The following is a 26,361-nucleotide window of genomic DNA, read 5'->3' as shown; positions in this document are numbered from 1 at the left end:
TAGTCAGGTAACGACCAACGAAGCCACAGCTGTCGACCAATGAGAGGAGAGATAGATGAGGAAATGAGAGCGTCAGAGAGGACGTCAGAGTATCCTCACAAACCTGATCTGATTTTGACAGCTCACAGACCTACTGAGGACACATGACAGGTCAGAGGTCACAGTAACTTCATCATATTTTTACATTGATGCTCGCTTTGTTTCTCAGCAGAGGATCATTAGGTAAAAACAGGAAGTGACATCACTCCGAGTGAATCTGAGAAGCAGCTCTGTAAAGATGAGGTGTAAAATGAACGTGTGACACAGACAGTGTTGGGGTGACTGTCCTCTGAGATTTAAGTGCTGAGCTGATGACGAACACGTTCACACCTCAGACTGTTAGTCAGTGATGTCACACGGCACTGCGACATTCAGGAGCTCCGTTACATCATCAGAGCCAGATGTGAAGACGTAGTGTGCTGCAGAAGATCTGAAGAATCAGACTGAGCATTTCATACGTTTCATATGATGACAGACGACACTCAGTGACCTGACAGGTTTGATCATATAAACTGGAGTCTGTGTTTCACTGTCGTCACTGACACATGATCTGATCTTTTTATTAATGTTTAACGTCAGACTGTGAATCATGATTTCATCACTGATTTTATTTTAAACGTCTCTGAAGCTCAGAGTGAAACATCGTCTGGATCAATGTCTGACTTCAGTTTGTCATTAAATCCTCCAGCAGCACACGACACAGATAATCTGTGAAGACATAAATATATTCCTCGGCCTGCTCTGATGTCATCTGCAAGAATCCAACACATCTGAACATCAACAGCCAATCAGAGCCAAGGACGCACCCGTCAGTCACTGCTGATGAACTGAGGTCAAACTGTTTCACGAAGCAGTGCTGATCAAACATCAATCAATATTCTGTAATTGAGGTGCTGTACTGAGGATGTATTTATGTAGTTCACAGCTCACACCAGCAGAGGTCAGTGTGTACGGGTGGAACAGGAAGCTGAGCTGAGACAGACGGCAACTGTGAGCGGTGGTCGATAGGCTTCCTGTTACAGGACGGGAAAACAGCCCGCCAGCAGCGACGAGTCCGACGTGTTTTATTCTTCGAGTCGCTGCAAACATATAAGACAAAATGTGACAACACATTTCCTCCCTGTCACCATGTGAAGGGGCGGAGCTCTCCTCCTCCTCCTTCCTACATTTATCAGAAAACCAGAAGTTTTTATATTCAAGAGATGATTCTGTGTGTGTGGGAAGACGGAGCAGAGACACAGGCTTACCAGCCTCAGGAAAATGAAAACAGTATGTCTCTGGCTGCATGTCTGTCCACTGAGGACCTGACCATCAGCAGAGATGTTGGTCTCTCTGACTGTCCTGCTGTGTCTTGACACTCGTCTCACTGTCACATCTTTATTTGCTTCATCAGAATCAGAATCATGTTTAATCTCCTAGTATGTGTGCACACAGGAGGAATCTGACTCTGGTAGACTTGCTCTCAATGTACCAGAATTGACATAAGTAGTCAAATTTAGGCAAGAAGTGGAACATACAGAATTTACAATATACAAAAAACTACATCAGATAGAAAAATATATACAATGTACGAGGACGTAGTGTTGTTGTCCTGCCACTCTGTGACTGTTAGGAGTTCATCAGAGCGACAACCTGGGGGAAGAGGCCGTCTTGTGATGGGTGGTTTTCCTGCCCGTTTCCTGACCCTTGACCTGTACAGGTCCTGGATGGAGGGAAGATCAGTCCCAATAATCCTCTCTGCACACCTGATTGTCCTTTTCAGTCTGTTCCTGTCCAGTTTGGTGACAGATACAAACCAGACGGTGATGGATGTGCAGTTCATACTGTGATCAGATGGGACGTGATTCCTCAGCAGTTCCTGTCTGCAGCGTCAGACACACAGGAAACACCTCACATACACACTGAGTGACCTGATGAATGATGCAGGCTGTCGTATCTCTGCTGCTGTAAAGTCTGGGTAAGCTCCAGCCCACATGAACATTAACGCTGCTTTGTCCCTTCCAGGTTTCCCTACAGCCTGAAACCTGTCAGCCGTCCTCTGACAGTGCTGCTGTCTGGCTGCTGAAACAAACTCAGCTTATCTCACTGCAGCCTGCTGCTGCTGCTCTAGAAATAAAACGACCAACCATCCTTCCTTCACTCGTAGTTGATGCTGATCCTGGTTCATATTTAAACATCTGGGAGCCGATCGCTCCGCTCACGTGATTCGTCCACATTTTAATAACCTCTCTGATGATGCTTCTGTGGATGCTGTGAGGAGGGGAGCAGAGGATCATCATGTCCTCTTCATCATCTCAAGGTAATCTAAATATTTTTTATTTAGTGCTTTTAAAAGGCTGCCATTACACATGTTAGGTAGTAAATAATGGTAGGGAATCTACTGATGATGATGTAAAAGAGGGAATACTATGTGTTGTGATCGAGGCACCACTGCTATGTTTTACACGGCCGCACCATCTGTTGGGACTTAAGCCTTGGCCTGATCTTGTAATACATCTCCAATTAAAGTATCATATTGGCTATATTAAATAATTATTAATAATAACTCACAAACAGGTTTTAAAAATCTTTTTTTTTTTAAATGCACACTGTATTTATTGGAATAATGTCTGTAGAGAAAAGTCTGAACTATTTAACTGTGTAAAGGAACAGGTTCTAAATAAAAGGACTTTTTTAAAAAAAATAAACATGTTTCACTTTAGAGCTTGGCTTGTGTCAACTCCGTCAGAACCACTAAAAAGTCAGCAATTTTAATTCTTCCAGTCCAAAAAGAATCTAAGGTCCTGGAATACATTATAATAGTGTTTAGTTACACTGAAATGTAATAAAATACAATATATAAACTTGTGTTATGATTTCACACCATTCTGAATATTCACATTTCTTAATGTCTGCATTTTCAATCTTTGTTTTTAATCTTAATACCATAAAAACAATTTCCTTAGATAAATAAGACAGATAGTCCATGAGCCAGACCACCGATCATAATAGAAAAGATGGGCAAATTCTTGCTGCTATTTTCTTTGTCCTATATATGTCTACATTATTTATTGACATGATAGCCATTGCAGACTGGTAGCTTAGTGATGGTTATCATGCACTGAATATATGGACCCCTATTGTGGAAACCCATTGACTGTGTATGGTGCATATTTGGTGCTATGGTGTTTGTTAAAGGACCAGTGTGTAAAATGGGTTGAAAACAGTGACATCAGTGGTCAAATTCTAGATTGCAGGGCTCACCCGCTCACCCCTCCCGTCGGGTAAATGACGGTGGCCTCGTAGGGACAAAAAGCCTTGCGCACGAGTTTTTCAGGAGTAGGTCTATCTAGCAACGAGGTGAATGTCTATTTAGAAATCTAAGCCATATTACATATTGTAATGAATCACTCACGAGCAGGAGACCAGAGGAGCGTTCGGGGAAAAGGCCCGTTTATTTGAGCACTCCAAAAACTCCGGTAACACTCCAGGGGGTAAAAGACTCCGTCCCAAACTCTGACTCTTCTGGCGTAACACACACACTTCATAACTTTACACACATACTCGTTTACCATGCAGAGTGGGTACCCCCTCCCCTCTCTGCTCCACCAATCTCCAGCCCGCACACTGACTGACAGCATAGCCGGTAAACAGAGCTCAGCTGTTTATTTAGCCTAGCGATATCTCCGGACTATAGTAGCTGCAATGGACGACTTTGAATGCGATTTTGAAGAGTTTCTTGTAGCGGACACAGACCCAGAGCCATACCTGTTTGAGCCGGAGCACACAGATGAGGAACTCCATGTGTTTGATGCTGAGCGGGTCAGAAGAGAGGCTGAATGCACAGAATGGGATTCGGTGCTACTGCTGCCATCGTTGGGGAGATATATCATCAGGAGGAAAAGCGCCGCAGAGAGTGCATCACAAGGAGTGAAGTTGCGTCTTCTTTTCCTCGCAGATGACGGTTCGGGTTCATTCTCTCCTGTTGCGTGGTAAGTGTGGTCCATTTGCAAACTTTATAACTAAAAAAAACTTTTCACTACTCTCTATCGACGAACTACTAACACTCTCTGCTGTTTCTTCCTCCTTCTTCCTTCCTTCCGCTGTCTTCGTTGGTTTATTTATACACCCGAAACGCGTTCTCTGGCTGGCTGGATTGTCCGCTCAGTCTGCCGTACATACATGGTGGCGCAAGATGGCGACCTCTCTAAAGCAAGGCCCTTGCTATAAATATATATATATATATATATATATATATATATATATATATATATATATATATATATAAGCATAATTATAAGGCTACGAAAACCAAACGAATTTTATTTTATAGCGATTATACACTTATATAAACATATTAATGGATAGAATATTCAGATTCAGATTCAGATTGACAATAAACCATGCCAAATATTACACACTGACCCTTTAACTACTTGTTGACTACTCAGGCTGTCTCAATCAATTTAATACATTCTTAAGATACTGAAGAACTGAAAAATGGTATTAATGGCTACCCAGATAAAATATGAGGCTGCTACAACCTTCTTTTTTTAAATTCTGCATAGGTGGAAATTACATTTTAATTTTTCTGTTCTGTATCTATTCACACCAGAGTAATTAGGTGATATTTACCTTCTTTTAGACACCAGATTTGAAGTCTCAAAAGTCTTATCTTTCACCACGTACCAGGTTTATGGATGTAGCCCTTATAGTTCTGGAGATATAATCATTTTTATGTGTATATGGTGTTTCAGGCGGAATGTCCATAAAACATGAAAGGTTTATTTATATCAAGATCCCTGTGCCTATGGTAATAATAACCATATGATTCACCTGCAAGATTGATGTTTCTGAATTTAAGGAAAATGATAACATACTCATGAAACAAATGAACACTTTTTACTTTTGAAGCAATCATTTGAACAAAGAACTAGAAAAAAATAGACTATGATCGTTATGTCAAAAAATGTGGACCACACTAGTACAGTATTTAGATTATTTCAAGGCCTGACTCAAGATCAGTCATCAGTTTCTGAGTCAGTCAGGTCTGTATCTGTGATAGTGCTGCACGATTAATCTAATCGCAATCGCAATGTCAGGCTGTGTGATTACATAACTGCATAAAAGGCTGCAATTTGCGATTTAATGTAAATAAATGTTAACGTGTGTGTCTGTGAACGTGACTGCCTCTCCTACAGTGTGCAGAGTTTGTCAACATTATGCCCACAAGCTATCCTGGTGTGTGCAGCACGTATGGTCAAAAAAAAAAAAAACGTATGGTCAAAAAAAAAAAAAAAAAAAAGTTAAAAAAGCAAAGAAAGTTTGCTCCTTGGTATAACTCTCAAACCCGTAAGTTAAAACAAATATCGCGAAAATTTGAAAGGAATTGGCGATTGACCAAACTGGAAGAATCTCGTTTAATCTGGGCAGACAGTCTCAAAACATATAAGAGGGGCCTCCGCAATGCCAGAGCAAACTATTACTCAGCATTAATAGAAGACAATACGAACAACCCCAGGTTTCTTTTCAGCACTGTAGCCAGGCTGACTGAGAGTCAAAGCTCTATTGAGCCTTGTATTCCTTAAGCCCTTAGCAGTAATGATTTTATGAGCTTTTTTAATGACAAAATTCTAACTATTAGAGGCAAAATTCATGACCTCCTGTCCTCAGATAGTACCTATCTAACCTCAAACACAGCTGTAAGACCTAATATATATTTAGATTGCTTCTCCCCAATTTCTCTTCAAGAATTGACAGCAGTGATTTCTTCATCTAAATCATCAACGTGTCTCTTAGACCCCATCCCAACTAGGCTACTTAAGGAGGTCTTTCCTTTAGTTAACACTCATATATTAGATATGATCAATATATCCCTATTAACAGGCTATGTACCACAGTCTTTTAAGGTAGCTGTAATTAAACCTCTACTAAAAAAGCCCACCCTGGATCCAGAGGTGTTAGCCAACTATAGACCAATATCTAATCTTCCCTTTATGTCAAAGATCCTTAGATATCTTAGTGAGCTCATAGTGCCATATTATCCCACCAGAACACTGCTCTCTGAGAACGCAGGGTTACTCGTGGTCCCTAAAGTCTCCAAAAGTAGATCAGGAGCCAGAGCCTTCAGCTATCAGGCTCCTCTCCTGTGGAATCATCTTCCTGTTACGGTCCGGGAGGCAGACACCGTCTCCACATTTAAGACTAGACTTAAGACTTTCCTCTTTGATAAAGCTTATTAGTTAGGCTTATAAGCTTATAAGCTAGTTAGGGCTGGCTCAGGCTTGCCCTGTACCAGCCCCTAGTTAGGCTGACTTAGGCCTAGTCTGCCGGAGGACTCCCCTATAATACACCGGGCACCTTCTCTCCTTCTCTCTCTCTCTCGTATGCTATTACTGCATCTTGCTAACTCGGCCATTCTGGATGTCACTAACTCGGCTTCTTCTCCGGAGCCTTTGTGCTCCACTGTCTCTCAGATTAACTCATATCACAGCGGTGCCTGGACAGCGTGACGTGTGTGGTTGTGCTGCTGCCGTGGTCCTGCCAGATGCCTCCTGCTGCTGCTGACATCATTAGTCATTAGTCATACTTCTACTGTTATTATACACATATGACTATTGTCACACATGTACCGTTTTTTTTTCCCCGTTAAAGGGTTTTTTTTTGGGGAGTTTTTCCTGATCAGCTGTGAGGGTCATAAGGACAGAGGGATGTCGTATGCTGTAAAGCCCTGTGAGGCAAATTGTGATTTGTGATATTGGGCTTTATAAATAAAATTGATTGATTGATTGATTGATGTATACTGCCAGATATTAATACATACTTTCAACATATTGTACCACAGTAGCCAGAACTATAACTATAATATTATTACTTTCATTAATGTTGTTGTAAGCTACTGTCATTACCTGCATCTCTCTCTCTCTCTCTCTCTGTCTCTCTTTCTGTCTCATTGTGTCATACAGATTACTGTTAATTTATTATGCTGATCTGTTCTGTACGACATCTATTGCACGTCTGTCCGTCCTGGAAGAGGGATCCCTCCTCAGTTGCTCTTCCTGAGGTTTCTACTGTTTTTTTTTCCCTGTTAAAGGGTTTTTGGGGAGTTTTTTCTGATCAGCTGTGAGGGTCATAAGACGGGAGGGATGCCGTATGCTGTAAAGCCCTGTGAGGCAAATTGTGATTTGTGATATTGGGCTTTATAAATAAAATTGATTGACTGATTGAAATTGAGGTGACCACCCGGCGTGCAGCAATGACCAACATAGCTGCTGTAGAAGAGCATGATTGAGCACGACCAAAAACAGACTGAGTTGGTGGTGGGAAAAAAACCCAACGTCTGTCATATGATGATACTTTGAGTTCAGGTATGGCGACGTTAAACAGAAAGACGTGCTGTGTAAAACTTCACGAGGTAAAGACGCCACATCCCGTGGCAACACGACCAATCTATGTCAACACTCGAGACAGCACAGAGGAAAGTACGAAGAATGCATGCAAGAAAAAGCCAAGCCAAGTAATGTTAGAGACAAAGAGACAATTGAAAGCCGCCAGAGCCTCATAAAACAACAACAACAAAGCACAATTATGCGAATATTTGTAAGTGTCACGCCATACAACAAGACCTCAAAGAGACACGGGGAAATCACGGACTCCGTAACAAACTATGATAACAAATGAAAAATTGAGCACAGTTTTGCTTGGGTTCGGCCCACCTGACATGCTGTTGTGTTGTGCAATTGTCTATTCACGTACTGGAATTTGTCATTTAAGTGACAACGCCTGAATGCAACACAGGCTCTGCTCCAACTGAGTGTGTGTACAGTGTCGTGCTGCGCTGCTGTGTGAGCAGCTGTTTGACTGTGTGTAACAGCAGTCTATCATTTACACACTGTCCATATGAAATAACTATGTCAGGTCAGGCCAGGCACGCCTATTATAATGTAATAATATAATGTGTATAATTCAAGCTAGTGTGAATGTTTGCAGCCTCTTGAACAGGTCAGGGGATACTTCCCAGGACTGCCCCAGCTCAAGGAACACTTCTTGGAAATGCTCTGATCTTGTGATAAGCTTCAAGGCTCGGTGCTTACCACAGCCTGTGAAGGCAATCACAGTATTGCATCGGAGTGAATGCATGCATGCCACCCAGAGCATTACAGACACCGTCTCCCAGCCCCTGACGTAGCTTGGTGATATCAAGATACCTAACCTGGTTCTTTGTTCCACATCTCTGGAATAAGGAACAGGAGAAATCAGCAGAGAATGCCAGGCAGAGCACCAGCACAGCAGTGTCATCAGCTGCTACTACAACAGCACTGTAGCCTTCCATTGCAGCATGGGCTGCATACAAAATGATTCTTGTGTCAGCCTCCTCTTGGTTTGACTACAGGCCCTCAACCTCTTCCCACTGATCCTTGGTGATGTGCAAGCTTTCCTCACTGGCGATGTACAGCTGCTTGTCATTCAGCTTGTGTCTCAGCTTGGGTGTCTTCAACTCAGCCACCAAGAACTTTATGAGGTTTGTCTTGTTGGCTGAGCTCCCGAGAAACCTTCTCCATTGCTGAATCTGGTGACCTGGTGCAATGTTTCAGAACTGTATTCCTGTGGTGCACCCCCGATTCCCTCTCTCTGCATTCTTAATTGATTCCTCCTGATATACAGTACAGGCCAAAAGTTTGGACACACCTTCTCATTCAATGCGTTTTCTTTATTTTCATGACTATTTACATTGTAGATTCTCACTGAAGGCATCAAAACTATGAATGAACACATGTGGAGTTATGTACTTAACAAAAAAAGGTGAAATAACTGAAAACATGTTTTATATTCTAGTTTCTTCAAAATAGCCACCCTTTGCTCTGATTACTGCTTTGCACACTCTTGGCATTCTCTCCATGAGCTTCAAGAGGTAGTCACCTGAAATGGTTTCCACTTCACAGGTGTGCCTTATCAGGGTTAATTAGTGGAATTTCTTGCTTTATCAATGGGGTTGGGACCATCAGTTGTGTTGTGCAGAAGTCAGGTTAATACACAGCCGACAGCCCTATTGGACAACTGTTAAAATTCATATTATGGCAAGAACCAATCAGCTAACTAAAGAAAAACCAGTGGCCATCATTACTTTAAGAAATGAAGGTCAGTCAGTCCGGAAAATTGCAAAAACTTTAAATGTGTCCCCAAGTGGAGTCGCAAAAACCATCAAGCGCTACAAGGAAACTGGCACACATGAGGACCGACCCAGGAAAGGAAGACCAAGAGTCACCTCTGCTTCTGAGGATAAGTTCATCCGAGTCACCAGCCTCAGAAATCGCAAGTTAACAGCAGCTCAGATCAGAGACCAGATGAATGCCGCACAGAGTTCTAGCAGCAGACCCATCTCTAGAACAACTGTTAAGAGGAGACTGCGCCAATCAGGCCTTCATGGTCAAATAGCTGCTAGGAAACCACTGCTAAGGAGAGGCAACAAGCAGAAGAGATTTGTTTGGGCCAAGAAACACAAGGAATGGACATTAGACCAGTGGAAATCTGTGCTTTGGTCTGATGAGTCCAAATTTGAGATCTTTGGTTCCAACCGCCGTGTCTTTGTGAGACGCAGAAAAGGTGAACGGATGGATTCCACATGCCTGGTTCCCACTGTGAAGCATGGAGGAGGAGGTGTGATGGTGTGGGGGTGTTTTGCTGGTGACACTGTTGGGGATTTATTCAAAATTGAAGGCACACTGAACCAGCATGGCTACCACAGCATCCTGCAGCGACATGCCATCCCATCCGGTTTGCGTTTAGTTGGACGATCATTTATTTTTCAACAGGACAATGACCCCAAACACACCTCCAGGCTGTGTAAGGGCTATTTGACCAAGAAGGAGAGTGATGGAGTGCTGCGGCAGATGACCTGGCCTCCACAGTCACCGGACCTGAACCCAATCCAGATGATTTGGGGTGAGCTGGACCGCAGAGTGAAGGCAAAGGGGCCAACAAGTGCTAAACACCTCTGGGAACTCCTTCAAGACTGTTGGAAAACCATTTCAGGTGACTACCTCTTGAAGCTCATGGAGAGAATGCCAAGAGTGTGCAAAGCAGTAATCAGAGCAAAGGGTGGCTATTTTGAAGAAACTAGAATATAAAACATGTTTTCAGTTATTTCACCTTTTTTTGTTAAGTACATAACTCCACATGTGTTCATTCATAGTTTTGATGCCTTCAGTGAGAATCTACAATGTAAATAGTCATGAAAATAAAGAAAACGCATTGAATGAGAAGGTGTGTCCAAACTTTTGGCCTGTACTGTACATCGAAGACCACATCAATCCTCTGGCTCCTTCATGTAGGATTTGATTCAGGACCGAGTCTGCAAGTTAAGAGAAGGTCTGCTGATTGCCCTTCATCTTCTGAACCAGACTCATCCCATCGATGATTGTAGCAGACAGCTCAGGGATGGCCTCGCTGGTAAGACCTGCTTCTCCAGTTCCCTGGCCAGAGCGGCTTTGCCATTGCCATGGTCACTTGCCAATGGAGACGGGACTCTGAGAAAAACCAGCAAAGCCGTTCTGGTTCTGATTTTAAACAGATTGAGGTGACAACAGATAACGAACAAACTATTTTTCTCTTTTATTGAACATAAATAATATAATAACAGCAAACATCCTGTAAATTACACCGTTTACAACAATCTTCAAAAACGGACTTCTGTGCAGGTCGCAGTTTGGCCATAACTAATACCATGTTCGAGCATAACACTACTAGTGGAAAACATTTCGGTTTTGGGAAAAATGCCATATATGAGACTTTAATCACCCACGCGTGGATGCTGCCGACCCACAGAAAAAGACCTGTTGAAGCCAAAAATAAGCGGAGTGGCGAGTATCTAATAATCTCGCTGTGTCTACTACTACTAAGTTCCAGTTTTGTTTCATCGCTTCACAGAACAGAATTCCAAAACTTCTGTGGCTTATTTATATGGTTTTGAGCATAATGGAGCCGACTTTTCTTGTGCTTTTGGGTCAGTAGTGGTGTACGTCTTGGAGTCTGGGCATGGAGCCCTTCAGTGTTTAGTATGCGCCTTATTGTGCAAACTGAAACCTCAGTGCCTGCTGCCACCAAGTCTTGCTGCAGGTGTTTTGCAGTCACTCGAGGGTTTTTGACCAGTTGCCTCCTCAGGAATCTGGTGGCAGCCGCTGATAGTTTCCTCTTTCTGCCACGTCCAGGTAGTGTAGCCACTGTTCCTTTAACTTTGAACTTGCGAACTATGCTTCCAACTGTATCTCTAGGAACATTCAGAGCTTTTTCTGTCTTTTTGTATCCTTTTCCTTGTTTGTGCAAGGCAATGATTTCTTCTCTGAACTTTTTGGACAATTCTTTTGACTTAGCCATATTTCTAACATGCAATCAAACGTCACTCTCAACAAACCCCTAGCCAGTTGAGGTATTTATGTGTTCTATCTCAAGCACACCTGAACTAATGAAGCCCTTGATTAGTTGCACCAGGTGTACTTGAAACAGGGGGTTGAATAATTTTGATTAGTTGCATCAGGTGTGCTTGAGACAGGGGGTTGAATAATTTTGAGACTGCAGTAGTGATTAAAAGTAGCATTTTGCGTTGAATTTGGATAAAACCCATGGTAATATTAGTTTTATTAAACTATTTCAACTGTTCTTGTCTACTTTGTTTATTGCAAACAGCTGAAAAATTGTACATTTTGCCAATAAGCCTAATATGCAATGGGGGTTGAATAATTTTGATTGCTACTGTATCCTATGTGTAGTGTCCAAAATTGTGGAAAAAATCATACATGAACAGATCGAAGAGTACCTACATAAAAATAAGATATTTTATCAGTTCCAGTCAGGCTTTAGAAAACTACACTCAACTGAGTCCTGCCTGTTGTTTTTGACTGATAAATTTAGAAAAGGAATTGATCAAGGAAAACTTTGTGGAATGGTTATGCTTGACCTGCAGAAGGTGTTCGACACAGTCGATCATGGCATTTTAACCCTATGGGCCCTAGGCGTTTTTGGGGTATTTTTACTGCCTTTACTTTTAAGCTCATATCACAGTCATTATAAAGGCTACATACACATGCTATATCTTGTTTTTTTCAGGGCAATCTGGGCTAACCAGATTTGCCATCATTACATGTCCTTCTATGTGCCTGTATTTTATATTAATTTTTATATCAATGAAAAAAAACAAATGTGGCTAGACAGGGAGAAACACACCAAGCCTAAGACGTGGTAAGATATGATATTCCTCACTATAGGAAGTGACTGATAACAAGATCTGTATAATGGATTGTAAAGAAATTCGTCAGGTTTTTATTTTGTAGACAATTGATCTGTATTTATAGCGTGATGGGATGACAGCACAATGATGTGTGTGGTATCATTGGAAAGCTCTGCTCCTGCGCTTTCATGTGACATGCGTGTCATTTCTGTGCGAGCCTGCATTCCAGAGTAATCCATCCAAGAGTATTGTGTGTGCAGAGCTGTATGAAAGCTCTGTTATACATAATTTTAGTGTAACTTTATCATTTTTTTCGCTGTGAAAACATTGGACTACCGACAAGTGCTTGGCCTTGTCAGAAAGGTACAATTCTGCTGTTTCATGTGATATGCGTGGCTTCTCGCTGTGACGCACGCTCGCAGAGAAAATCAATAGAGAAGAACAGGTGTGAATTTGGACGCACTATGCGTCGTTCGGTCCCATAGGGTTAAATTACAAATTAAGAGCTCTTGGTTTTAGTGACAGTGCTTTGAAGTGGGTAGTTTCCTACCTTACTGACAGACACCCGAGGGTAGACATAAATGGAACGTTATCCATCCCAAAGGCTATGACGTGGTGTCCCACAAGGGAGTGTTTTGGGTCCACTGTTGTTTTTAGCATACATTAATGATCTGAACTCGGCATGTGCATATGATTTATTTTTATATGCGGACGATGCGGCATTGCTGGTATCTCATAAGAATAAAGCAACTGTAGAAGATACACTAAGCGCCGAGATTCAAAAAGTAGCGGGGTGGCTCTCCGAAAATAGGCTTTCTCTTCACCTTGGAAAGACTGAGTCCATTCTCTTCGGAACTAGACCCAAATTGAGAATTTCACCCAATTTAGAGGTAAAATTTAGGCAGTCAGTAATTACGGCAAAAACAAAAGTTTACTACCTTGGATGTGTTATAGATAATATTTTGTCAGGAGATGATATGGCCATGAAAGCACACAATAAGATTACCAACAGAACAAAATTTCTGGCAAGAAATGCAAATATACTGGATTCAGCAACTTTAAAAACCTTGGCTGGAGCATTAGCACTATGCCATTTTGACTATGCTGCCACCTTCTGGTAGAGTGGCACTGCACAGTCTCTTAAAAACAAACTGCAGACTGCTCAAAACAAGTTAATTAGAGTTGTTTTGAAGCTGCATCCCCGCACTCATTTGGATTCAGTCCATTTCAAAACGATAAATTTCTTAAATGTGGAAAAAAGGGTGGTGCAGATTAAAATGAGCATTGCCCACAAAATAGCTTTTAAAAATGCACCTCCCTACCTTGCTGACCTTTTTAATCCAGTGAGAGCTACACACTCTCACAGTACCAGAGGCAGCCAAACAAATTTTGTTCCCTTGAAATTTAAAACTACCTTTTCATACACTGCAGCTTGCCTGAGGTGTGATCTTCTCGTTTCTCTCAAATTAATCTCAAATGAGAGAAATTTTAAATTCAGATCAGTGTTTGCTAACAAGTTTCTCTGTTTCCTGTTTCCTGTCATGGAAACACGTCTTCATCTCTGACAGTGACTCCTGAGAGGTAAAATGTTTCTGTCAGAGGAGTCTGGTGACTATGGGCAGGGCCAGAAGCAAAACCTATATTAACACCCTGAAATTAAATCAACATCAGTTGAAGTTTCCACTGCCTTTACTGTAGTTTACATTACTGTACTTTACTGTAGTTTACTGTACTGTACTTTACTGTAGTTTACATTATTGTACTTTACTGTAGTTTACTGTACTGTACTTTACTGTACTTTACTGTACTGTACTTTACTGTACTGTACTTTACTGTAGTTTACATTATTGTACTTTACTGTAGTTTACTTTACTGTACTGAGGTTTACTTTACTGTAATTTACTGTACTGAGGTTTACTTTACTGTTCTTTACTGTAGTTTATTTTACTGTTCTTTACTGTAGTTTACTGTAGTTTACTGTACTGCTGTACCTTACTGCAGTTTACTTTACTGTAGTTTACTGTACTACTGTAGTTTACTGTACTTCACTTTACTGTAGTTTACTGTACTGTAGTTTACTTCACTGTACTTTACTGTACTGTAGTTTACTGTACTTTACTTCAGAGTTCTTCAGAGCAGGTGTACACACAGTGTCAGCTTAGATAACTGAATCAGATCATGAGGAGATTAAATATTGTTTTGAGGTTGTTTGTTTTCTGTGAACTGTCAATCAATAAATTTAATCTGGGATGATTTATGATAAATGTCAGCATGATTTTAATTGACCTGTCTGTATGTGATGGTTTCATTTGATCCTGTGGAGCTCTCTGTAAACTCAGTTTGAACATGAAGGAATCACTGATCGTCCTTCTGATGTTAATAATGCTGATGACTGAGATTTTACCGCCATGATGGTTTGTAGAAATGTGATGAATTAGTGTTGAGGATGCTGCAGTTATCTACAGCTGTGTGTACTGACGGCTGCTCTGGACTGTTGGAGAACGTTCTCCATGTGACACAGAGGTAAAATCACTCATTCGTCACTATATTTCTCACTGACAGGTCTGATGAAGGTTTAAAGGCACACATATCGATATGCTAACGCATGTTTCAGGGCTCATCTACATTATTCATGGTGACCTGTGTGGGGTGGAGATGAGGCTTGTGCCCGTGCACCACAGTGACTCAGGTTAATAAAACAGAATCTTCATAAATGTGACCAAAACAAAGCATCTGCACGTTTCTGTTTCTGAGTCATGAATGTACACAGAGTTTTATTTATCTGTCTCCTGGTGTGTTTGGAGCAAAGACCACGCCCCCAGTAAGCTCGTCAGGCTTTGACGCCAAATTTTATGGTGGCCAAACAGTCGCACTGCAGTTTCCAGTCCGTCACCTGAAAGACTTTTTACCACTGACTTATCAAAGAGACGTCTGTGAATCAGAGGAGATGATGACATGTTTCACCGTGTCAGGATTTGATCCTGTCAGTCCGACAACATCTGTTACATGTCAGAGCCACAAACATTAAATCATCTTATTCCCATTCACGTCAGCGAAGCGCTTAACAGGAAGTTCACTGCTCAGCTGGTGGAAGTCTGTAGTGCACCTGCTCTGTGGGCCTGATGATGATCATGTGGTCATGCGATTTAGGTTCATGAGCAACGTTCATAGGATTTAAAGGAGCTTCACTGCCAACGCTGTGTCCAGGTCTGTTAATACATCCACAGAGCCAGAAACAATGATGTCACAGCCCATGTGACCTCCAGCAGAACACACACACATTTAAAAGCCCTGTCGACACACACACGTGCACACACACACCCAGCAGCAACAGTGGTCAGTGGCTTAAAATAGCGCCGTGTGAGAGACTGCGGCGGTGTTTATCAGGAATGCTGAGTGTCTCATTCAGCGGTGAGAGTGCGACCTGAACACCTCCACACTGAATCCATCCAGCGTTCAGCCTCTTCTTCTCTTTGTGCTGTGGCTCTGTGACTGTGTGGGGGGGTCCTCATTATTTGTTTTCTCCACTTTATTGTTTAACAGAAAATATGTACAGTCCCTCTCTGCATATCTCTGTCCTCTGTTTCACCAGCCGTCCTTCCTCTCCTCCTCATATCACTTCCTGTCGTTGTGTAACAGCCTTAATCACTTCCTTCCTTCCTTTCCTTCTCCCCTTCAGCCTCTCCTCTCTCCAACAATCTGAACAATATCTCTCACCACTCAGAGAGGCCACAATAGTGGCAGTCCTCCTCCCCGTGGACAAACACACACACACACACACACACTTTGTCAGGGCGCTATATACAGACTCATTGTGCTGGTCCAGATAAGACTGAGCAGCTGATAACGCTCATGCTCCTAGACGTTCAACTGAAGGAACTAAATACAACATGGACCACTGCCTGTGGGTGTGTTGGTTCAATTCCTGCCAGTTCTCAGAGAAACATTCAGAGGTTCTTTGTGTGTTAAGAAGGATCGTGTCAGGAAGAGACGCAGAGTGAAACAGTTCCTCTGAGACACAGCCTCCATGTTCAGTCAGACATGTTTCTGCTCCTTGTGTGTGTAAGAGGTGTCGTGAGGTGACGTGAGCTCCAATAACAGAGTGAAGTTGTCTCCTCGCCATCAGAGCAGTGCATGCTGGGACAGGAGATGTGACAGATGGAGCAGACAACCAGAGCAGCACATAGATGAACGATAAGCCCCACACCACATCAGCCAAACACAAAGGTTCATACTGCCATAACCAGGACGGCGTGACACACAGAGAAACACATGATGGCCACGCCACGCTCAGAACATGCATCAGACCCATCAGAGGAATATACACACTGTGACATCATCAGCTGTATATTCCATCATACACGTACCCACCACACACCAACAGCATATTAACGTGTGTCAGGTTCACATGTGGCACAGAGAGACAGGAAGTACCTATTGATGGGCGGGCTGTCACTGGGCGACGCTCACAGGGACAGAGGGAGGTCCCAGTCGGGCAGCCAGCCAATGGGAAGAAGAGAGGGAAGAGGACTGGGTAAATCGGGGGGGTGGGGCCAAGGCTTGGAGGTTTCATTTGTGGCGTCGTGTGACGTGTACGTGTTGGTGGTGAATGACCGCAGCATTCACACATCACCACATCCATCATATAACACACACACACACACACACACACACACACACCCCATCAGACTCACTCTGTGGGTAACTGGTCCTACTGGTGTCAGGCTTGGTTCTTTGATGGGTTTAATGGAAGTTTGTGTTTTTTGTCAGAGTGGTGTTTCACTGCAGCAGGACAGGTGACGTCCTGTAGGTTTCACTTATTGATCTCCAGGTTTCTCATCATGTTGAACAGCAGCTGTGTTTCCTTCTGATCAGACATGCGTCTCTACACCGGCCTGAAAAACTGTTGGTTTGTTTACAACGTCTCCATGACAACATACACAGCTGATCGTAAACAGACGACAGGACGCGTGCCACAAACTGCAGTAAAAACTGAGATACGTCTCATGAATGCGCTGCAAACAAGACTTGTACTGAAACACAGACCACATCAACATCTGACATCAACATGACGTCATATCAGGAAACACTTGATCTCATAAAGGGTTAATTCAGACGATCAGAACAGAAGGTGTTGCTGTTTACATGACGCATATCAGATTCACACTGTTGTCATATCTGCTTCACTGTGGAACATTAACGGCATATAATCGTAGTCTGTGATCTGGATTAAGAAAGTTATGGACCACATCTGAGAACAAACTCTTCTCCAACATCAAGCAGCACTTCCTGTGATGTCATCCATCACACTGCAGTCTGAGCAGAGTTTACAGCTGGACTCAGCTCGCTGGTGAGGGGCAGAGCCAAACACTGGTCGCAGTGGGAACCAGATCCAAGAACGTTTTAATCCCCACAACTCTGCCCATGTTCCCTTCCTCCTAGTCCAGGACCCACTGAATCCAGGACCCACTGAGTCCAGGACCCACTGAGTCCAGGTCCCACTGAGTCCAGGACCCACTGAGTCCAGGTGCCACTGAGTCCAGGACCCACTGAATCCAGGACCCACTGAGTCCAGGTCCCACTGAGTCCAGGTGCCACTGAGTCCAGGACCCACTGAGTCCAGGTCCCACTGAATCCAGGACTGAGGGCGGGTGGGCTGAGGGTGGGCTGAGGGTGGGCTGAGGGTGGGCCGGGTCACCACTGTAGGAGGATGTGTGTTATTGACTGTCACAGATATTTCTGTAGTTCTGACATGATGACCTCATTAATCAGGTCACAGTTTATAAAGGATGAAACATTTTCAATGAAAGGTGATAAAAATAATAATGATCAGTTTATTTCTGTGACGTTGTCTCTGCTGCTCTAACAGAGACGTCTGTTCAACACTGTGCACTTCTATAACTGATCAGGTATGTTACTGCTGTTAGGTAAGCTACTGTTATTACCTGTCTTTCTTTCTCTGTCTCTCTCTCTCTCTCTCTCTCTCTCTGTCTCTCTCTCTCTCTCTCTCTCTGTCTCATTGTGTCATACGGATTACTGTTAATTTATTATGCTGATCTGTTCTGTACGACATCTATTGCACGTCTGTCCGTCCTGGAAGAGGGATCCCTCCTCAGTTGCTCTTCCTGAGGTTTCTACTGTTTTTTTCCCTGTTTAAGGGTTTTTTTTGGGGAGTTTTTCCTGATCAGCTGTGAGGGTCATAAGGACAGAGGGATGTCGTATGCTGTAAAGCCCTGTGAGGCAAATTGTGATTTGTGATATTGGGCTTTATAAATAAAATTGATTGATTGATTGATTGATGTTCCACAGTGAGGCCCAGAGGGAACCATGTGGCGTGTCATCAAACCTGCTGGTCAACACACAGAGCCACAGGTGTTCTGGTCGTATTTCAGTCGGAGAGGAAGGTGAATTATTTCTAATGAAGGTCCCTGTTATCGACGATATAAACCAGCTGAAGGAAACTCTCAGAACAAGTGTCCGCAGATATTCGACTTCATCATACGAGCCGACAGTAGGAACAAAAACTTAGTATCTCAAATATTTTCTGGCATCTTCTGAAGGAATAAATTCAGCCTGAAACGTCCTTGAGTCATCGATCATGTTCAACAGTCTCACATCATGTCTCAAGTGTGCCGACAACACACATTCTTTACATTGATTCCTCTCAGAAAATAATCTGTGTATGTCTCCGTCCCTTCGTCACAGTCGGTACAAACGTTCTCGCTGCAGATGAGCTTTAAAGAAAATTTTTATATCACAGTCCACATGACGATTTAATATCCCTGCTCTACATTTACACCTCTGTGTTTGGTCGAATCAGGTGATGAGTTAGTGTCGATCATCTCTGTGCTGCATCTTCATTTCACAAAGAATCACTCTGTGTTTTGTTTTGAATCCAAGAACAGAAATACACCCCACCCCACACACACACACACACACACACACACACCAGATGTAGGACGGAGACAGACGTACCTTGAAGGCAAACTTTCGGCTGATGTGGTCCTCTGGTCCCACGGCTGAAATGACATAGCTGGGCAAAGGAATACTGCCGAGGACCGACTCCTCTCTGCTGTCTGCAGACAGACAGACAGACAGACAGACATATGGTGGGAGGGACAGAGGGGGGAGACAGAGGGAGGGACAGAAGGGGGAGACAGGGGGAGGGACAGAGGGGGGAGACAGCGGGAGGGACAGAGGGATAATGAGGGTGAGGAAGGTGAGAAAAGGAACGAGACAGAAATATGAAGGAAAGAAAACAGACTCAGATTAAATATCACTCATCACCCACTGATGCCATCACACACACACACACACACACACACACACACAGTCATGTGGCGTCATTCACACCATTGTGCTGTGCCAAACAGTAAATGACTGCTCTCTGGTGTCTCTGTGTCAGTGAGCTAAAGCTGGCAGCCCGTCCACGTTCCTGTGTCACACACACACACAGACACACTCACTCACTCACTCACTCACTCCTTTATCTGTGAGGACCGTCAGTGACATCACGCAGTCTTTAACCTTTGACCTTTGACCTGAACTGGCCAATAGCCTCTCAGAGAACAGATGACTGGTACAAACAGAAAACATCAGCTGGTCCTCACAGAGATAGAAGAGACCTGACTGTGTCCTCATGACTTCACACATGTGTGTCTGCAGAGTGTCTGTCCTCCTGTGGACAAGGAAACATCACACTGGGACATCACACCGGGACATCACACTGAGACATCACACTGAGACATCACACTGGGACATCACACTGATACATCACACTGAGACATCACACTGATACATCACACTGTGACATCACACCGAGACATCACACTGGGACATCACACCGGGACATCACACTGAGACATCACACTGAGACATCACACTGGGACATCACACTGATACATCACACTGAGACATCACACTGGGACATCACACTGATACATCACACTGGGACATCACACCGGGACATCACACTGAGACATCACACTGAGACATCACACTGGGACATCACACTGATACATCACACTGAGACATCACACTGATACATCACACTGAGACATCACACTGTGACATCACACTGAGACATCACACTGAGACATCACACTGGGACATCACACCGGGACATCACACCGAGACATCACACTGAGACATCACACTGATACATCACACTGTGACATCACACTGAGACATCACACCGGGACATCACACTGATACATCACACTGGGACATCACACCGGGACATCACACTGAGACATCACACTGAGACATCACACTGGGACATCACACTGATACATCACACTGAGACATCACACTGATACATCACACTGAGACATCACACTGTGACATCACACTGAGACATCACACTGGGACATCACACCGGGACATCACACCGAGACATCACACTGAGACATCACACTGATACATCACACTGTGACATCACACTGAGACATCACACCGGGACATCACACCGTGACATCACACCGAGACATCACACCGGGACATCACACCGGGACATCACACTGAGACATCACACTGAGACATCACACTGGGACATCACACTGGGACATCATCAAATTATATGAGTGCATGGACACCTGTGCACATGAGGGTGAGTATGTTTGTGTGTGTGTGTGTGAGTGTGTCTCAGTTTGTCTCAGTGTGTGTGTCTAAGGCCTCTCTGTGGATCAAAGGAGTTCTTAGTTAAAAATAATTGAAGGATATTTGGAGGACACATTCTCTGAATGGTGAGAAGGGTTATCTGCTGCATCACTCCATCTCACTGCTTCACTCCACCTCACTCTGTCTCACTGTCTCACTCCACCTCACTCTGTCTCACTGCCTCACTCCACCTCACTCCATCTCACTGTCTCACTCCACCTCACTCTGTCTCACTCTGTCTCACTGTCTCACTCCACCTCACTCTGTCTCACTGCCTCACTCCACCTCACTCCATCTCACTGTCTCACTCCACCTCACTCTGTCTCACTCCGTCTAACTCTGTCTCACTGTCTCACTCCACCTCACTCTGTCTCACTGCCTCACTCCACCTCACTCCATCTCACTGTCTCACTCCACCTCACTCTGTCTCACTCCGTCTCACTGTCTCACTCCACCTCACTCTGTTTCACTCCGTCTCACTGTCTCACTCCATGTCACTGTCTCACTCCAGCTCACTCTGTCTCACTTCATCTTACTCAGTCTCACTGTCTCACTCCACATCACTCTGTCTCACTGCCACACTCTGTCTCATTGTATCTCACTCCACCTCACTCTGTCTCACTCCACATAACTCCGTTTTACCCTGCCTTACCCTGTCTCACTCCACCCTCATTACATCTTACTGTCTCACTCTGCCTCACTTTGTCTCACTCCTTCTCACTGTCCCACTCAGTCTCACTGTCTCACCCCATCTCACTCTCACTCAACCTCACTCCATCTCACTGTCTCACTCCATCTCACTTTGTCTCACTGTCTCACTCCATCTCACTTTGTCTTACTCCATCTCTGAACAGACCACAGAGGGACATGTTACAGAGTGTCCACAAAACACAGGGATGTCTTTGTCTCCTCACAGTATTTGTTTCTCTGTTAGAGGATCTCTCTGATTTGAACTGAGGGTTTAATAATTAATCATTTGTATTTTTCATATTTGATTTGAAACAATCATTTTCATCATTGATTAATCTGCAGATTTCCCCAGTAATTAGATTCAGTCCTCAGAGAACAGGACAGAGAAGCACGTCCACTGTGGTGTCTTCAAACTCTTGTGTTAACTGACCTCATGGTTTCTACAGCTAACTTTAGATTTAAGACTTTTTAAAGAAACTCCGGTCAGAGGTCATCAACCTGCTGACCTCAGGTGTTGTTTTGTGGGACGTGAAGACACAGAGACACAGCAGGGAGTTCAGAGTGAAATGTGTCCACATGTCTCAGGTCCAGTGGACGTCTCACAGAAGACACTCACCTTTGTAATAAAACAGACAGAAATCAGCCAGGACGAACCACTTCCTCTTCCAGAGACGCATCCCAGAGCTGTCCTGCAGAGACACAGAGGATAGACAGTGTCAGTGATGAAGAGATGAATGTTGAGACAGAGAGACACTCAGACTGGAGGACAGAGTGGACAGGTTGCTTAAATATAGAAGGATGGGGGTTAATGAGAAGATGAAGGGACAGTCAGAGACATGGACAGAGGACAGAAAGAGCAGTATTAAAGGTGAGTAGAGACAATCATGTGTCCTCGTTCAAACACTTGATGTCCCTGCTTTACTGTCTCCCCTACTGTCCCTCTACAGTCTCCCCTACTGTCCCTCTACAGTCCCCTCTACTGTCCCCTCTGCTGTACCATCTGCTGTCTCCCCTACTGTCCCTCTACAGTCCCCCCTACTGTCCCTCTACAGTCCCCTCTACTGTCCCCTCTGCTGTCCCCCCTACTGTCCCTCTACAGTCCCCTCTGCTGCACCCTTTGCTCTCCCCTCTACTGTCCCCTCTGCTGTCCACTCTGCTGTCCGCTCTACTGTCCCCTCTGCTGTCCCCTCTGCTGTACCCTCTACTGTCCCCTCTGCTGTACCCTCTACTGTTCCCTCTGCTGTCTGCTCTGTTGTCCCCTGTACTGTACCCTCTACTGTCGCCTCTGCTGTCCGCTCTACTGTCGCCTCTGCTGTCCGCTCTACTGTCCCCTCTGCTGTACCCTCTGCTTTCCCCTCTGCTGTCCGCTCTATTGTACCCTCTATTGTCACCTCTGCTGTCCGCTCTACTGTACCCTCTACTGTCCCCTCTGCTGTCCACTCTGCTGTCCGCTCTACTGTCCCCTCTGCTGTCCCCTCTGCTGTACCCTCTACTGTCCCCTCTGCTGTCCGCTCTATTGTACCCTCTACTGTCCCCTCTGCTTTCCCCTCTACTGTACCCTCTACTGTCCACTCTGCTGTCCGCTCTACTGTCCCCTCTGCTGTCCACTCTGCTGTCCGCTCTACTGTCCCCTCTGCTGTCCCCTCTGCTGTACCCTCTACTGTCCCCTCTGCTGTCCGCTCTATTGTACCCTCTACTGTCCCCTCTGCTTTCCCCTCTACTGTACCCTCTACTGTCACCTCTGCTGTCCACTCTGCTGTCCGCTCTACTGTCCCCTCTGCTGTACCCTCTGCTGTCCCCTCTGCTGTACCCTCTACTGTCCCCTCTGCTGTCCGCTCTATTGTACCCTCTACTGTCCCCTCTGCTTTCTCCCCTACTGTACCCTCTGCTGTCACCTCTGCTGTCCACTCTACTGTCCCCTCTGCTGTACCCTCTGCTTTCCCCTCTGCTGTACCCTCTACTGTCCGCTCTGCTGCACCCTCTACTGTCACCTCTGCTGTCCGCTCTACTGTCCCCTCTGCTGTACCCTCTGCTTTCCCCTCTACTGTCCTCTCTGCTGTCCGCTCTATTGTACCCTCTACTGTCCCCTCTGCTGTCTGCTCTGTTGTCCCCTCTGCTGTCCCCTCTACTGTCCCCTCTGCTGTCCCCTCTACTGTACCCTCTACTGTCGCCTCTACTGTCCGCTCTACTGTCCCCTCTGCTGTACCCTCTGCTTTCCCCTCTGCTGTACCCTCTACTGTCCGCTCTGCTGTACCCTCTGCTGTCCCCTCTACTGTTCCCTCTGCTGTCCCCTCTGCTGTCTCCTCTACTGTTCCCTCTGTTGTACCCTCTGTTGTACCCTCTGCTGTCCCCTCTACTGTCCGCTCTGTTGTCCCCTCTACTGTCCGCTCTGCTGTACCCTCTACTGTCGCCTCTGCTGTACCCTCTACTGTCCCCCCTACTGTCCCCTCTGCTGTACCCTCTGCTGTCCGCTCTACTGTACCCTCTACTGTCACCTCTGCTGTCCGCTCTACTGTCGCCTCTGCCGTACCCTCTGCTGTCCCCTCTGCTGTACCCTCTACTGTCCCCTCTGCTGTCCGCTCTATTGTACCCTCTACTGTACCCTCTACTGTCGCCTCTACTGTCCGCTCTACTGTCCCCTCTGCTGTACCCTCTGCTTTCCCCTCTGCTGTACCCTCTACTGTCCGCTCTGCTGTACCCTCTGCTGTCCCCTCTACTGTTCCCTCCGCTTTCCCCTCTGCTGTCCCCTCTGCTGTCTCCTCTACTGTTCCCTCTGCTGTACCCTCTGTTGTACCCTCTGCTGTCCCCTCTACTGTCCGCTCTGTTGTCCCCTCTACTGTCCGCTCTGCTGTACCCTCTGCTGTACCCTCTACTGTTCCCTCCGCTTTCCCCTCTGCTGTCCCCTCTGCTGTCTCCTCTACTGTTCCCTCTGCTGTACCCTCTGCTGTACCCTCTACTGTCCGCTCTGTTGTCCCCTCTACTGTCCACTCTGCTGTACCCTCTACTGTCGCCTCTGCTGTACCCTCTACTGTCCCCTCTACTGTCCCCTCTGCTGTACCCTCTGCTGTCCGCTCTATTGTACCCTCTACTGTCCGCTCTGCTTTCCCCTCTGCTGTCGCCTCTGCTGGGCCCTCTACTGTCACCTTTGCTGTCTCTCTCTCTTTGTCTCTGTCTCTCTCTCTGTCTCATTGTGTCATATGGATTATTGTTAATTTATTATGTTGATCTGTTCTGTACAACATCTATTGCACGTCTGTCCATCCTGGAAGAGGGATCCCTCCTCAGTTGCTCTTCCTGAGCTTTCTACCATTTTTTCCCAGTTAAAAGGTTTTTTGGGGAGTTTTTCCTGATCAGCTGTGAGGGTCCAAAGGACAGAGGATGTAGTATGCTGTAAAACCCTGTGAGGCAAATTGTGATTTGTGATATTGGGCTTTATAAATAAAATTGATTGATTGATTGATTGATTGATTGATAATGACTAATATGTGTGTGTGTTGGAGCGTGTCAGAGTATGTTTCAGTGTGTCCCCACCTGTTTGTAGAGCCATCCTCGGACCACTACCGGGACGTTAGGGTTCCTTTTAATGGCCTGTTCTCTCTTCCCAAAGCTGTGCAACCTCCCGCTGGACCGAGAGCCCTGAAATACAAACACAGGTATATACAGGAACACATGATGGGATAATAATCATAACATTACATCATTATCAGTTCATCTGACCGATAAATGTTCAGGTGACTGAGAAACTATTGTTTAGTTTATACATGTTTAATTATCAGTTTATAATCTAATCTGCTCAGTCTGTGTGACCAGCTGCATCTCTGAGAGCTGAATGAGTCTGATTCATGAAGAACCAGAGATAATCTGTACAGAACCATAGATAATCTGTACAGAACCAGAGATAATGTGTACTGAACCAAAGATAATCTGTACTGAACCAAAAATAATCTGTACAGAACAAGAGATAATCTGTACTAAACCAAAAATAATCTGTACAGAACAAGAGATAATGTGTACTCAACCAGAGATAATGTGTACTGAACCAGAGATAATGGGTACAGAACCAAAGATAATGTGTACAGAACCAGAGATAATATGTACTTAACCAGACATAATCTGTACAGAATTAAAGATATTGTGTACTGAGCCAGAGAAAATCTGTACTGAACCAGAAATAATGTGTACAGAACCAGAGATAATATGTACTGAACCAGAGATAATCTGTACAGAATGAGAGATAATCTGTACTGAACCAAAAATAATCTGTACAGAACCAGAGATAACGTGTACTGAACCAGAGAAAATCTGTACAGAACAAGAAATAAACTGTACAGAACCAGAGACAATCTGTACAGAACCGGAGATAATCTGTACTGAACCAGAGATAATCTGTACCGATCCAGAGATAATCTGTACAGAACCAGAGATAATCTGTACAGGTGTAACTGTATCCAGGTGTGATTGTATCAGGTGTGACTGTATCAGGTGCGACTGTATCCAAGTTAGCCCATGTACACGTTTACACGTGTACACGTGTTTGAAATCATAAACGGTTATGAAAAATTAGTACACAAAAAACTTTTTTTTTAGGGGGGAGGGGGGTGATACTAATTGTTGACTAACTGTGATAGACTGTGTTACCTTCTCCAGTCTGGCGCTCTGAACCGTAGTTGGGAGACACTGGTTTTCTGTAGATTATCTTTACAACCTGGCTCACTGCTGGTAACTAGCTCTAGGGGACCAACTCTACTTGAAGAATGAGGATGCAGAACTGA

General features: G+C 44.6%; 1 protein-coding gene across 13 annotated transcripts in view; it reads right to left on the bottom strand.

Moving 5' to 3' along the window:
* LOC117261996 (pleckstrin homology domain-containing family A member 7-like) overlaps positions 1-26,361 on the bottom strand; it is a 206,565-nt gene that overhangs the window by 40,632 nt on the left and 139,572 nt on the right. For 12 of the 13 annotated variants that reach the window (XR_013491559.1, XM_078167541.1, XM_078167543.1 and 9 more), the window contains 3 exons: positions 25,121-25,225; positions 22,206-22,278; positions 19,217-19,317 (listed from right to left, as the gene is read on the bottom strand). Coding sequence is in view for 11 of the 13 variants with exons in the window: in XM_078167541.1 (XP_078023667.1) it covers positions 19,217-19,317; positions 22,206-22,278; positions 25,121-25,225 (279 nt within the window). In the remaining 2 variants the exon portion in view is untranslated. Of the gene's footprint in view, positions 1-16,675; positions 16,695-19,216; positions 19,318-22,205; positions 22,279-25,120; positions 25,226-26,361 lie in introns of those variants that run through there. The other variant, XM_078167551.1, reaches the window with a different exon arrangement.

Source organism: Epinephelus lanceolatus, chromosome 5 (assembly GCF_041903045.1).
Source record: "Epinephelus lanceolatus isolate andai-2023 chromosome 5, ASM4190304v1, whole genome shotgun sequence".
NCBI lineage: Eukaryota > Metazoa > Chordata > Actinopteri > Perciformes > Serranidae > Epinephelus > Epinephelus lanceolatus.
The sequence above is the reverse complement of the archived record's forward strand: the minus strand, read 5'-3'. Positions and strand labels throughout refer to the sequence as shown.